The 12,821-nt window shown below is 30.2% G+C and overlaps 1 protein-coding gene across 1 annotated transcript; it reads right to left on the bottom strand.

Moving 5' to 3' along the window:
* Positions 1-3,068: 3,068 nt before the first annotated feature.
* On the bottom strand, positions 3,069-7,490 carry LOC108693196 (SID1 transmembrane family member 1-like). The gene is made up of 9 exons (XM_018202008.1): positions 7,320-7,490; positions 6,348-6,682; positions 6,114-6,261; positions 5,956-6,039; positions 4,863-5,177; positions 4,056-4,605; positions 3,724-3,992; positions 3,451-3,660; positions 3,069-3,356 (listed from the first exon to the last, which is right to left on the bottom strand). The coding sequence occupies exons 1-9, from the start codon at positions 7,485-7,487 to the stop codon at positions 3,069-3,071; spliced, it is 2,367 nt and encodes a 788-aa protein (XP_018057497.1). The 5' UTR covers positions 7,488-7,490.
* Between the last annotated feature and the right edge of the window lie 5,331 nt (positions 7,491-12,821).

The following is a 12,821-nucleotide window of genomic DNA, read 5'->3' as shown; positions in this document are numbered from 1 at the left end:
TATATATACATAAATATATTTTTTTTAAATATTATTACACATATTCTTCATAAAAAAGTGCCATCGAAGCACTGGTATCGAAACTCGTTGATTTTAATAGATAACTCATGAAATCGCATTTATAGCTTATGATGTGTTTATTCGATAAGTCAAAAATGCAAATTAATCTAAGCCGAAATTGGATGATAATGTATAAAACTAGTGTGTATTATTAACAATCTTTTAATTTGTATTTATTTATGATTCTAATAGTTACAAATATACTCACTTGTCCCAATGATCTTTATTTATCGGATATGTTCTGACTTGATAACTCATAAGACTTTATATATATAAGTTTTTGGATATCTTTTAAACAAAATTGATATTCTATTGTGCATTTTAATGCATTTTAATATTTCAATTTTAATATTCATCTATCGAAATATGTATTCTACCTATAATTCAATGGACAGTTGATCTTATCGATGGACAATTACTTCTGATCTGACTTTATACTCACAACATATTTTTAGTTTTATAAAACGCCTTGTTTATTGAAATTTAATATAATGCTCAATATTTAAATTTATTAATACTTCGTTGTTACATTGAAGTGAATGGCCTAAATTGTAATTGTCTGTTGTTGCTAATAATACACACAAGTTTTACACATTATCATCTAATAATATATTAGCTTGCATTTTTTATTTATGATTTATTTCTTTAAAGTTTTATTATTCGAGATATGGTATTATTCGAGATATGGTTGTTTATTCGGTCTAATCGATTTCGCAAGCATTTTTTTTATAATACCCACAGCACGTTTCATGAGAAATACGTATATATATATACTCTCTTTCCTAAAAGCTTTTATATATTTTATACAATTCTTTTGTATAATTACTATTCTATTATAGATTGATGTACATCCGAGAGAATACTTTATAAAAAGTATCTTCAGAAAACTGGTTTTGACTCTGATGTATGTATATCCGTTAGCATCATAAAATAAATAATACCATAAAAGAAAAGACAAGGCTAATGCTGAAAGAAAATGCCAAATGGCATAAGAATAAAAAAAGTTCAATAATGCGCGAGTTTATTGTACTGATGGCTGATGTAAAAGTCCAAGAAACAATTAATTTTATTCACGAAGAAGTACAGGCTGCTCTTTAAAAAACAGCAAAAGAAGATATAAATCACGGATGTGAGAAGAATCCTTGTGGCAAAGCTACAAATAAAATGTTTGTATTAACTCAAATTAAAAAGTTCTTAGTTTTTTACACGACGACCACGAAAAAGAGAAAAGAGAGAGAATGTATATACCTTCATCATTTATGTAAAAAAATATGTATAAAGTTAAATTAGACATAAATATAGCTAATAAAAACGCAGTGAAATTGCCTTGTTGATATTTCCGAATATCGCGAGTCCAACATAATAAATTTTCTAGTACAAATACTATAAATTCATAGTATAAGAGTCTTGCTGAATAAAGCGATCGAAGTATTTGGAGTAAGTGCTATACCGCAGTATGCCTTGCGTTTGATTCTCTTACAAGAGAATAGATATCAACAGCACACAAAATAAAAAAACATACCTGCAATGTATTATTCTTTTAAAAATCGCCTCTGTGAAATTTATATCCCACGTAATTGTACAATTAGAAAGAATTCAGATAGTCAATCATGATTTAAGGATATATTCTCGTTTGTAAAGCTAAAGATTATATGATTATATTATTATTCAGGAATTTTTTTAAAAGAAATAAATTAATATATTAATATGAAACTTTTTGAAACTTTATTTATACAAAATAGATATTTAAAAATTATTTTTTTGTGTCCATATGTATCATACAAAAAAAAAAATACGCGGTGATACGCAAGATGTATGAAAAAATTTCTTTTTGAGGCGTTGACATCATTCCGTTAATTCTAGTAGCCTGAAACCAAAAAAACCAAAAAAATTATTAAATTGTAAGAATTACACTATTACTGAAACTAGAATATGAAACAAAAATTGAAAATTGTTGAAACGGTAATGTTTTGAAAAATTTGTATTTGTATTGATTTTCACCTATAAATTTGTTTGGTTTTTTTTTATATATAATAAAATGGAATAATCGTAAATTAAATTCCGCAATTCTAGTAATAAAAGAACGTATACTTAATGGATACGTAAAAATTCAAGTCGATCGGACGCTTAATTCCCGAGATATTATGTCAACACAGTTAAAAAATACTGTTTTGAGAAAAATACATTTAAAGTTTCAACTACGATTTACAAATAGATTAATTGTAAGTAATAACCTGCAGCTATTAGCTTTGATAATATATTTTCACTATCAACTTCCGAAAATGCAATAAAAAAATCGATTTTTTTGACCTGACAAACGAGAATATTCCCTTAACATATTAGATAAATTATTATGTAATTAAAAATAATATTATATTGTCGACGCGGGGAGGTGGAAGAAGAAGGAAGGAAGACATACACGCACAAATATAAAATGTATATTTATTTTCAAAGAAAACATTGTATAGAAGACTTTAACATCGTGAATGATGTACTATGCAATTGTCGCAAACATATTACTTCATGACAGATGCAAAAATGTATATACTTTAAATGTAAAACGTTAATCTTTTTTTCTCTATATCAATTTCTTTTTTCTACGTTTCGCGGGATATATATACACACACACGCACACATACACACACACACACACACACACACACATATATTTTTTTCACTTTAAAACATTATCACATACATTTTTCATAAAAAGTGCCATCGAAGCACTGGAATTAAAATTGGTTTTGTAGCAGGCAATTTATGGAATTGCATTCGTTCATACATTCATTTGACCTAATCGACATCACATACATTCTTTAATACAGACAATATCCACATATACAGGCTCTCCTAAGAGCCTTTTGTATATTTTTTATATACAAATTCTTTCGTGGAATTACTATTCTAAGAATTTTACAATTCTAATATATGAATTGTAATTCTACATTTGAGAAAATACCTTATGTAAAATTATAAAATTTCATATAATTTTCACTACGTAGAGATCTTCAAAAAACTGGTATTTGACTCCGATGTACATCCGTTAAATCATCATCTAAAGTAAGTAATACCATAAAAGAAAAGAACATAGCTAATGCCGAAAGAAAATGCCAGATGTCATGAGAATCAAAAAAGTTCAATAATGCGCAAGGTTTATTATATAAGCGGGATTGAGCTGGTGTAAGTGCCCAAGAAATAGTTTTATTCACGAAGAAGTACAAGGCTGCTCCCCAAAACAGCATGGATAAGAAAATGTAAATTGCGGGTGTAGGTAGAATCTTTTCCCTGTGGCAAAGCTAAAAATAAGATTTTTCATATTAATGCAAATTAAATAACTTTTAGTTTCTTATACGGTCACAAAAAAGAGAAAAAAAAAGAGTATATACATACCTTCATCATTATGTAAAAGAATGTGTATAAAATTAAATTGGACATCAGTATAGCTAGTAAAAATGTAGCGAAATTGCCTTGCTGATACATATTACCAAATACCGCAAGTCCAACGTTACATAAATTTGCCAGTACAAGCATTATAAATCTTGCGGGATAAAGCGGTCGGAGTAAGTGCCATATGCCGCAGCGCGCCTCATGTTTGAATCTCTGCAAGATATCAAATGGCAAATGTGTCTTGCGATGATACGGTAAAATCAAGGAGACATATACCTGCACCATTCTTTTAAAAGCGCCTCTGTCAAATTTGCATCGACCCATATAATATATTTGTACAGTCAGAAAGAAACATATTAGTAAATGCAGGATGGAAAATATTATCAAAAAGATTTTGGAACCATTTAGAACTCCAATCAATCCTGCGAATATTATAACAGCTAACATTCCAAATGTTACCGGTGCTCTAGCATTTATATCAGGATGACGATTTTGATAAATCTTGATCATACAGAGAACCGCGATTACGTACATGAAACTGGTGTCTAGAAATTAAATAATATTTAATACCAAAAACAATACTTTGTTTTGTTTTTAATACAACTTACCAAATTGAAAATTGCTACGGCTAGGGCATACGTGGTAACTGGCCGACAATATACCTTCCATTATTAATGCAGTGCCCATTGCATAGAATAAACCATAATGTTGTGGTATGCCGTAGCATTTAATTTTTTCTTTATCTAGTTCATTGTGTTCCCGAGAATAAGTTAAAAATATAAATAGTAAACCCAGCATAACGTATCCAAAATTTGAGAATAGGTGATTGAAGTCGGACAGCAAACCCAGTGGATGAGCGCATAGGAAATTGTAATAGCACATGTCTTGATTTCCAGTTGTATGAAGGACACGCTGATATGTCACCGCCAATTGTACGACCGGCAGTGTATAGAATATCGCGACAGTTGTCAAGTAATATAAATATAAACGAGATTTATGTCGCAATATTCTTGGTTCTTTGCGAGCGAGATCACAGACCGAGAGAATGACCTTTGTTCGTATCACATCCTTATCAGAGAGAGCATCCTCCATTAGATCTATATCATCCTCATCTAGGGATGAATCTTCTTCCGTAGAATTCAATTGTTTTGGACTATTCTGACAAAATATGTAATACAACATTCAATTACAAACATTAAAATTATTATGAATGTGAACTTTGCAAAATACATAAAATATGTACAACTATATAGGATGAGGCATATTTCTTTTTATTTTATTAACACACTATAAATCCGCTTTGAAACTCTAAAACTTTTGTTCGAAACCTTTTTTTGTACTTCTTTAATTTTTGAGATATTCACATTTTATGTGCCTCATTCTGCATGAAATATTAATCCATTATAATTAGTTACCTCTTCTACCATTGACGGACTCGGTATATGTTCATTAAAATCTTGATTTTCATTTATCGAGTCTTGTGTTGCAAGTTTCTTATTTTCTCTGATACTGAACACTATTACAGCCGTTATATAAATGATACAAAAACCTAATACAATTGTTGCTGCTGACACCGATGCGACAACATAATCCCGTTTGGTAATAGTTGGATTTACAATTAATGTAACATTTTTAGTACGAAGAGGATTACTATTAGACAATCCATTACAGTCAGTGTCTTCTCCTTTGACAACAAGTACAACGAAGAATCCTAACGGATAAGCTTCTCTCTGAAACAAGTATTGTAATAAATCTATTCTTGGAATACCAAGTTTCATGAATCTTGCAGTCCACTTTATCAGGGCGAAGAGCAGATACTAAGTATCAGGCTGCTTCTCGCCCTGATGAAATAGATTGCAACTCACGAAACGTTGGCATTCCAAAAATGGATCTGAATATGAAGAAAACCCGTAAAATGCATAATTTTTATATAGAAAGCACCTGTGGAAGCCTCAAAAATATTAACTATTATAACAATTTCATGTTGACTGTTTTATATATATAATACTGTTATATTATAATAACATATTATAACAATTTTATATTATCGTTGTATATACAGAAACATGAAAATCAAGTGATTTTTAAAATTAAATAACAATATGAAATATAATTTAGATATTATTTTCTTATTATATAAGAAATATATAATGAAATATGTTAATCAAAAGCTGAGTACTCAATGAGCAGTTATAACTGAATGCATCCAAAGCAGCTCAATAAACGCTCAGTGATTCTTTAATATAATTAATTCTTGTCTTTACTTCTTCGCTGGATAGAAACCAATCATAATAAAGAATCATTGAGCTGTTTGCTAAACGCAGTTACATTGTCCAAATATACTCAAATATACTCAAATGATATTCTATTTTCTAATGTTATATAATAAGAAATAAATTAATATTTATTTCTTATTAGTTATTTTATTTAAAAAATTGCTAGATTTTCATGGTCCCTGTATAAAATACATCAATCATATATCGAAAAGATTATTATAATTCAACTTACCGGTACTGTAATACCTCCTCTTCTACTTACAGTCTGCCAGTGTCCAGAAAATTCAATATTTCGTTCCAAATCAAATACAGGACACTGGAAAGAAAAGATAGAGATTTGTAAATATTGATTTTATTAAGAACTGTGTCATGCATTTTATCATGCCTTACAGATGTATTCTGTACAGAAACAGTCATACAGATATCATTATCTGATTCCACACGAACAATGACTGAGGAATTTTCCTCCTTTGAGAAGATGTAGCCATAATATATAGGTTCAGATGGAGAAATTTGTACTTCTACTTTTTTTCTGGAACTACAAAGAATAAAATGTAAAAATTTATATGCGAGCGTATTTTGGGTATATTTCTTAATGATGTTGTATTTGATACTACAAATTACTTGTATTTATACGATTTATATGATAATACAAATACATGCCTTAAATAAAAGTCCATAACTTCCACCACACTAATAGAGAAAGTGATATTCTCATGACTGGCTGTGGAAATACCAACAATAACATGTTCATCATTATTTTGTGCGTATCGATAATACTTTGTGGAGCACAGAGTACGACTAGTTTTATTATATATCACAGTATCTAAATCCGCGCTGTTGACAAGTAAAGGTATTTGCCAGGACAGAATACCTGTTGTTTGACGTACTACTATTATCAATGGCAAACTATGAGTCGCATTGCTTTCTATTGTAATCCTAGCAGTTTCCAGACTTACCTACAAATATATCATTAATATAATTAAATATAACAAATGTAAATATATAAATAAATAATATAAATAAATGTAAATAATTTTTTTAATCAATAATAATAACAGTACAATATATTTTGATTAACTTTTTGTTTTTCAATAAATAACGAAAATTTCTTGTAGTTTTTTACATTAAAAGATACATTTTTCTAAAAAAAAATTTTATCACCCTTTAATTTTTAAAAATTTTGCTCCAAATTTATCATATAATAACGCAAATTTATACCTATAAAAAATTTTAATATTTTTTTTACAAAAATAAAAGGAATAATGCAAAATCCTTTTTATTGTTTGTACAATTTAAAGTAATATATTAAAATAAAATTTATTGGAAATAATTTAATGTAAAAAATTATATCAATTTACAAAGATTTTTCAACACCTAAATGATTTTTATTTTACTCCATAAAGAAAATAGTAAATTGTTTAAATTTTTAGTTTTTTCAAAAATAAAGTTGATTTGCAAATATCTGTAATGAAACTTTTTTTTTGAGGTTTTTTATTTTCTTGATAATCATCATTCAGGTGTTAAGAAATAAAAATCTTGTAGAAGCAATGTAAGTAAAAGATATTTACTCAATGAATTAGTTTTAGGACTTACATTACTAGCAGGATACAAAAACACATATTCAACCGTAGAATTTATAGTTTCATTATAAGAATGTTCATATTTTGCCTCTACAACGATTGGAGAAAAAGATGAAGATGATATTGTTCTTACAGTATCAAGAAGCGATAATACAGTAAACAATTTCAAAGCGTTTTGCATCTTTATTGCTAGAAAAGAGACCAAATGATTAGAACAAATTTCGTTAGACAAGAGATGAAATGATGTGAACAAATTTAAATAAACATGTAGTACCTTCGTAATATATATGTTTATAAGATAAAAAAATTATACAATTTAGTTACAGTACATAAAAAATCTATAAAATTAGGCTTATTCGACGCATTTTTATGAAACAGAAGCAGAAATAAACGTCGTTTTTCCTTAAGAATCGAGATATTAAGCGTTGAAGTGAACGACTATTGAGGTTAGGAAATCTGTCACAATTACGAAATACTGTGACACGAGCATGTACAGATATATTGCACCCTGCGATCACATTTTCATGTTCTATCTCTATTAACAATATGGCCATATGCGCGTGCGTTGGTATTTCTCGAAATTTGAATTTAACATTTTGAAACAAGCGCAATAAATTCATTAGAAAAAAAACGTGCGTTAAAATGATCTCTCGCTGCGTATGCTATGTTATTGTTGAGAATATGAATTATAACATCGATCTGTTGGTAATTACATTAAACTAAACGCAAGAGATGGCATATTATTTTTGAAAGTTGCTCATCTATCAAAAGTTTTGAACATTGTTGTTCTTCCTTTTTTTTTACGGATCTTGGTACTAAGCGATCGTGTCAATTGGCGTCAATTATAGCAGCTATATTTGATAATTTTCTCGTTTCAGATAAGTTTAGAATAAGCAATTTGTCACTGTACGAAGTACTAGAATTGATCTCTTATGCTTATTTGTCTCAATATTAAGATTAATGTTACAATATGATATTTTTTGAAGCTTTTGTTCTTCTCTTGTTTTCTTTCTGATTGTAAGTTCTTAAATGTAATAATAATAATATCTTGGTAGAGTGGCCTCGACTAAGCCGAGTCGATACGGCCAGACTCGAAATGGCATAGAGTAGTCAATTAAAAATTATCCAATTAAATATGACTGAACTTAAATGAATCGTGTATTCATTTTATTTAGAAACTTTCAACAGCTATGTGTAAAAAATTGTAAACAGTGAACAATTTCACACGAGTTTACAGGTGTAAGAAATTTACTAAATATAGACACAACAGGGATACCAACAGCACAGTATATACAGCAGCACTAAGGCACTATAAATGTGAGTATTCGCAATATCCGCATTTTTACTCCTTTCCCCATTCCTTGCTCTATTCCCGACATTCTGTCATTGGTCTGAGAAGGTTATGATTGTTACGGTTGTTATAAGTTATAGCTTCTAAGCTCTTGAAAGCCTTGTCGCACTTCGAAATTTTATTATAAGAGACTAAGAGACAAAAAGAAAGATATAAAAAAATTGAAATATTATATATTAACGAAAGCAAAAAAATTTATAAAATGCCTTGTTGCATTGCGGTAAACCATCAATAGATCAGAAAAAAGTATTCGATTATTTAAATTTCCTGCAATAATGTGCAATAATATTCACAGGAAATTTAAATTATTGAATACGACAACTTGTTGTATTGCTGTAAAATAAATACATGATTTATGAATAAACATCACTACATTTCCTCACAAATGAGAAATTTCAATCCTTTTCTTCAAATTGAAGAAAAGACATATATATTTGGTATCTTATCTAGAAATAACCTGAACGCCAGACACTCTTCAGGTCCTGCTAATATTACGATAAATATTTAACTGATTTTGAGAGCAAAAATGGAATGAAGCTACAAAATTTCAAGCAGCAAATACAAATCATAACCTGTAGAGACCATAACCCGTCACAGCTTAGTGATGGAATGGGGACAAAGCAAGAAGTGGGAAAAGGAATAAAAATGATGGACGCGAATATCTATATTTCTAGTATTCTAATAGTGCAACTTTCTGTCAGCACCTTTGATGTTAGTAGAGGTTTGTCGCAACATGCCTGAAACGCTCCGATACGCGTCATCGGAACCAATATGGCGACTAGATGTTCGCGTCGCATTAGAGCATATTCCATGGATCAATTAAGAGCTCCATTCACCTCAGAAGATGGTACGATTGGAGGTTAAGACTTAAACACAATAGGCGTAGGCAATAGGCACAGAGAACAGGAAATAACGAGCTGTCCAATCAATGTTGTAGGATATAATATCGAATTTATATACCAGAACTTTGATTTGGATGGCTTGTTATTCCCTGTTGCCTGTGCCTATTATGTTTAAGCCTTTACGCATGCGTAATGATTGAAAGCATATCGCAAAAAATATTTCAGATTCATTTTGTATAAAAACATATTTAATAAATGTTTTTGATATAAATATAAAAATATAATATAACAATATAATATATAATATAATATTAATAAAATAAAATAATAAAATAAAATAAAAAATAAAATAAATAAAATAAAAAGAATAAATAAATGAAATAAATAAAAGTATTGGGAATACAAATTAGTTTGGTCTGTTTCCTTAAAGATGGTTCCAGCTGTTGTGAATGGTTCATAGTGACAGCTGATTTTGGTGGTTTCAGAGAGGCTAGACATCTGCTAATAATATTCAATTTATATCGCTTTGAGTTTTATACAAAAACTTTGATTTTTACTGTGTTTGAAATGTCGAATTTTGTGTTAATCAAGCAGCATTTGGAGAGGTTTTGATTTTCTGCTTTAATTGGAAGAAAAGTGCGGCTGAAGCCCATCGAATGCTTGTTGTTTATAGTGACTGTTCCAATTAATAAATTTCAAGGATGGAGATTTCAGCGTTGAAGACAAGTCTCGCTCTGGACAGCCAAAAAAATTCGAAGACAAAGAATTAGAGACATTACTCGAAGAAGATCAGAGTCAAACGCAAGAGGAGCTTACAGAATCATTGGAAGTAACTCAACAAGCCGTTTTTATACGATTGAGAGCCATGGGAATGATTCAAAAACAAGGAAATTGGGTGCTTTATGAACTGAAATCGAGAGACGTTGAAAGGCGATTTTTCACTTGCGAACAGTTGATTCAAAGATAACAGAGAAAAGATTTTTTGCATCGGATTGTGACTGGAGATGAGAAGTGGATATTCTACAACCCCAAGAAGAAAAATACGCTAAGTCTAGTCAATCGTTGCCATCAACCTCAACACTACAGCCGAACATTCATGGTTCGAAAACCATGCTCTATCTGGTGGAACCAAAAGAGTTTTGTTGACTATGAGTTGAAACCTAGCGATTGCATTACGGACGATCGATATCGGCTACAATTGATTCGTGATTTGAGCCGTGCATTGCGAGAAAAACGGCCGGAATACGAGCAAAGACATGATAAAATTCTTCTTCATGACAACGCTCGGCCTCATGTCGCTAAAGTCGTAAAAAAATATTTGGAAACGCTCAAATGGAATGTTTTACCGCATCCGCCGGGTTCTCCGGACATTGCTCCTTCTGATTACTGGTTGTTCCGAAGGATGCAGCAAGTCATCGGTTCACTTCTTTCGCAGAAATCGAAAATTGGCTCCAAAATTGGATCGCCTCCAAAGATGAGTCATTTTTTCGAGAGGGAATTCGAAAATTGCCTGAAAGATGGGAAAAAGTAGTAGGCAGCGATGGACTTTAATTGATCTATTCATTCATTTTGTTTTGAAATAAATGCAGTTTTGAACGGACCAAACTAATTTGTACTCCCAATAAAAAAATTTTAAAAATAAAATAAAATAATATTAATACAATAAAATATAATATAATATAAAAATATAATTTAACTTTTATATTTATTAAAAACGCATTTATTTTGTATAAAAGCGTTTTTCAAATACGAGATAACACAAAATACCCGAAACGAAATGAAGCACATCCGACTCGTTCGAGTGGCCTCACGGATTAAGTTGCATACTCACTTGTCCAAAATCTATTCTTGTTACTGAACATTGGAGCATATGAATGCAACTACTCCAACCGCCACCTTACCTGTGATCCAAGTGCTCTCTGAGTTAAGCTAGAAACACAATAAAAGCACAGACGATAGGAAATAACAAATTTGGACCTATCAGAAATACTATCATATATATTAAAATGAATGCTTTCTGATAAGTTGAAATCTCTTATTCCCTGTTTTTATTGCTTGTATTTTTCATTATGTTTCTGGCTTTAATGTTTGGAGCATGCAACGCGAACAAATCTTTCCCAAAATGGAGCACGCGCGAAATAAGTAAGTTCCCTAATAGCGTCATCTAAATTTCTTTCTCAGCCCTTTATTTTTGCGCTCTCTCTCTTTAGGTCGTTTGTACATCAAAGTATAATTTATAAGTATATAATCTAAATGTAATAAAATTAAAAGAAATAGATTTATAATTGTAATGCATTGCAAAATAAAAAAAATACAAAAATAAGAAAATATAAAATTATATAAATGTCGTATGATACAAATATTATATTGTAAAAATATTTTAAAGACTGCAGTATATGTTTTTTTCCTACTAGATCGCTTGCATTTTAATTAAATTATTAGAATTGCACCACATAGAACGCAGATTTTTAACTAAAACGAAAATAATCCAGCAATTATACATATCACTCAGTATTTAAGCGAGACTGACGAAATGATGTGGTTGCAGATATGTGTGTGTATGTTAGGTATATATTCGCGTGAATGTTAGGTAGTGTGTGTGTATGATTTCAGTTAATGATTCACCTCTCATTGCATTGTTGTCTTATTTCCAATTTTGTTGCTGGTGGGCTTTGTAACAGCAAAGCCCATCAACTGATGCCTAACTATTTGCAAGCTACTAATGACTATTGCATTGTATTTTATTTTATGTCTACTATAATCTATTGTATCATATTTTGTCTATTATTCTGTTAACATGTAGTCTTCCTCATAAAGCTTCGCAATACATTAAATTAAACTAATTAAACTAAACTAATCACGATTTTCTTTTCTTCTATCTCTTTCTCTGATTTGCTACTCGAACATTTAAATGGCCCTAAAAAAGAAAATAGAAAAAGATAGAATTAGATGGCGTTACTGAGGAACTTACTTATTTCGCGCATGCGCACTTCATTTTGGACAACAAAATCAAGAGAATTGCGCTACTATGACGAAGTCTACCAAATCGGAAGAGAGAACAAGCCTGAAATCGAGATGAAGAGCGCCCTGATATTTTTCTCTGTTGTTTACACAATTGTTTACACAGGTTTTTAAGCCCATTGATTGGCTATAGGATAGAGTCTATCTATATAGAGAGATCCGAGGACCTTTTTGTTCTATACATTCGTCGTACGACAAAAACGCAAAATGAAATAGCACCTTAAGCCTGATAATTAAGAATTAACTAATCATATTCAAACGAGAAGGATTATGATTGGTCAATTTCATAATCAAACGAAAA

This window comes from Atta colombica, unplaced genomic scaffold (assembly GCF_001594045.1).
Source record: "Atta colombica isolate Treedump-2 unplaced genomic scaffold, Acol1.0 scaffold89, whole genome shotgun sequence".
Lineage (NCBI taxonomy): Eukaryota > Metazoa > Arthropoda > Insecta > Hymenoptera > Formicidae > Atta > Atta colombica.
This window is presented reverse-complemented; position numbering and strand designations above follow the sequence as displayed.

Bases quoted from the DNA above. Each gene is read 5' to 3' on its own strand.
- LOC108693196 (XM_018202008.1), bottom strand. From the start codon at position 7,487: ATGCAAAACGCTTTGAAATTGTTTACTGTATTATCGCTTCTTGATACT. The intron at 6,683-7,319 runs GTAAGTCCTAAA...ATATATTTGTAG, and splicing joins TTTTGTATCCTGCTAGTAAT to GTAAGTCTGGAAACTGCTAG. The intron at 3,661-3,723 runs GTATATGTCTCC...GATATCTTGCAG, and splicing joins CTTTTAAAAGAATGGTGCAG to AGATTCAAACATGAGGCGCG.